General features: G+C 37.9%; 1 protein-coding gene across 1 annotated transcript in view; it reads left to right on the plus strand.

Moving 5' to 3' along the window:
• Positions 1-1,119, plus strand: part of LOC107578069 (glutaminase kidney isoform, mitochondrial-like) — a 6,833-nt gene that overhangs the window by 1,619 nt on the left and 4,095 nt on the right. The window contains exons 3-6 of the mRNA XM_016264062.1: positions 4-75; positions 150-313; positions 539-597; positions 1,053-1,085. Coding sequence (XP_016119548.1) covers positions 4-75; positions 150-313; positions 539-597; positions 1,053-1,085 — 328 coding nt within the window. The remainder of the gene's footprint in view (positions 1-3; positions 76-149; positions 314-538; positions 598-1,052; positions 1,086-1,119) is intronic.

The following is a 1,119-nucleotide window of genomic DNA, read 5'->3' on the forward strand; positions in this document are numbered from 1 at the left end:
AAAATACATTCCCCATCTGACCAAGTTTAGTCCTGATCTTTGGGGCGTCTCTCTCTGCACAGTGGATGGACAAAGGTAAATAGATAAATCTGACCTCAGCTTTTCTAAAATATGCAGTGATGGTTTTTAAATCACCTCTTGGAATTCAGACACTCAGTGGGAGACACAAAGGTGCCGTTCTGCTTGCAGTCGTGCGTGAAGCCGCTGGAATATGCCATCGCTGTACACGAACACGGCACAGAGCGTGTGCACCACTACGTTGGGAAGGAGCCCAGTGGATTCAAATTCAACAAACTCTCCCTGGATGAAGAAGGTGGGTGGGAAAATGTCATAGATTATCATTATCAAACGAGTTGTGTAGAATATCTTATCAGACAGAACGTTTCTGTACTGGCAATAATCTCATTAGGAAAAAAAATCTAAATAAATGTATCATTCTAATATATTTAAAAAGCAATAATGACTTAAAAATTAATAATAATTTATTTTAATTTAATTTAAATCATTAAATGAACTGATGCTGTTTTTCTGTTCTTAGATAAACCTCACAATCCCATGGTCAATGCTGGAGCAATTGTCATCAGTTCACTTATTAAGGTAAACAAATACAATTTTTTTTTTTTTTCTGGGAATTTGTATATAAATATTTTCTGGTGAATTTGAGTTTGGTGTCAAGTTGGTTTGCGTTAACAGTATTTGCTTGTTTTCTGATAATCAACTCTGCACGACTCCCTAATAAGCACTGATATATGCACGTGTATTGACATGTGGACTGGGCCAAGATTTAATTTGATCTAACAAACCTTTGACCCAGAATTCAGCTCTGTGTGGACAGACCCAGTGCATCTGTTACACGTGTAGCAGACTGACCTTGTGAAGCTATGAGCAGGAGTATTACTGGTCTGGACTGAATCCAGTCTATTAAAAGTTCCCTTTACACTAGGTGTATGTGACTTGTGTTTTCTAGGTTCCCAGAGTTCTTCAATACAAGCTAGAATACGCAAAAGTATTCGGTTGGTAAATTGTACTGTTGTGTTTCTCATTCTCTACAGCCAGGTGTCAACAAGGCCGAGAAGTTTGACTATGTAAGTTATGACCTGTTGGATGTTGCCATAAAAA

Source organism: Sinocyclocheilus grahami, unplaced genomic scaffold, assembly GCF_001515645.1.
Source record: "Sinocyclocheilus grahami isolate Dianchi unplaced genomic scaffold, SAMN03320097.WGS_v1.1 scaffold8645.1, whole genome shotgun sequence".
In the NCBI taxonomy this organism is placed as follows: Eukaryota; Metazoa; Chordata; class Actinopteri; order Cypriniformes; family Cyprinidae; genus Sinocyclocheilus; species Sinocyclocheilus grahami.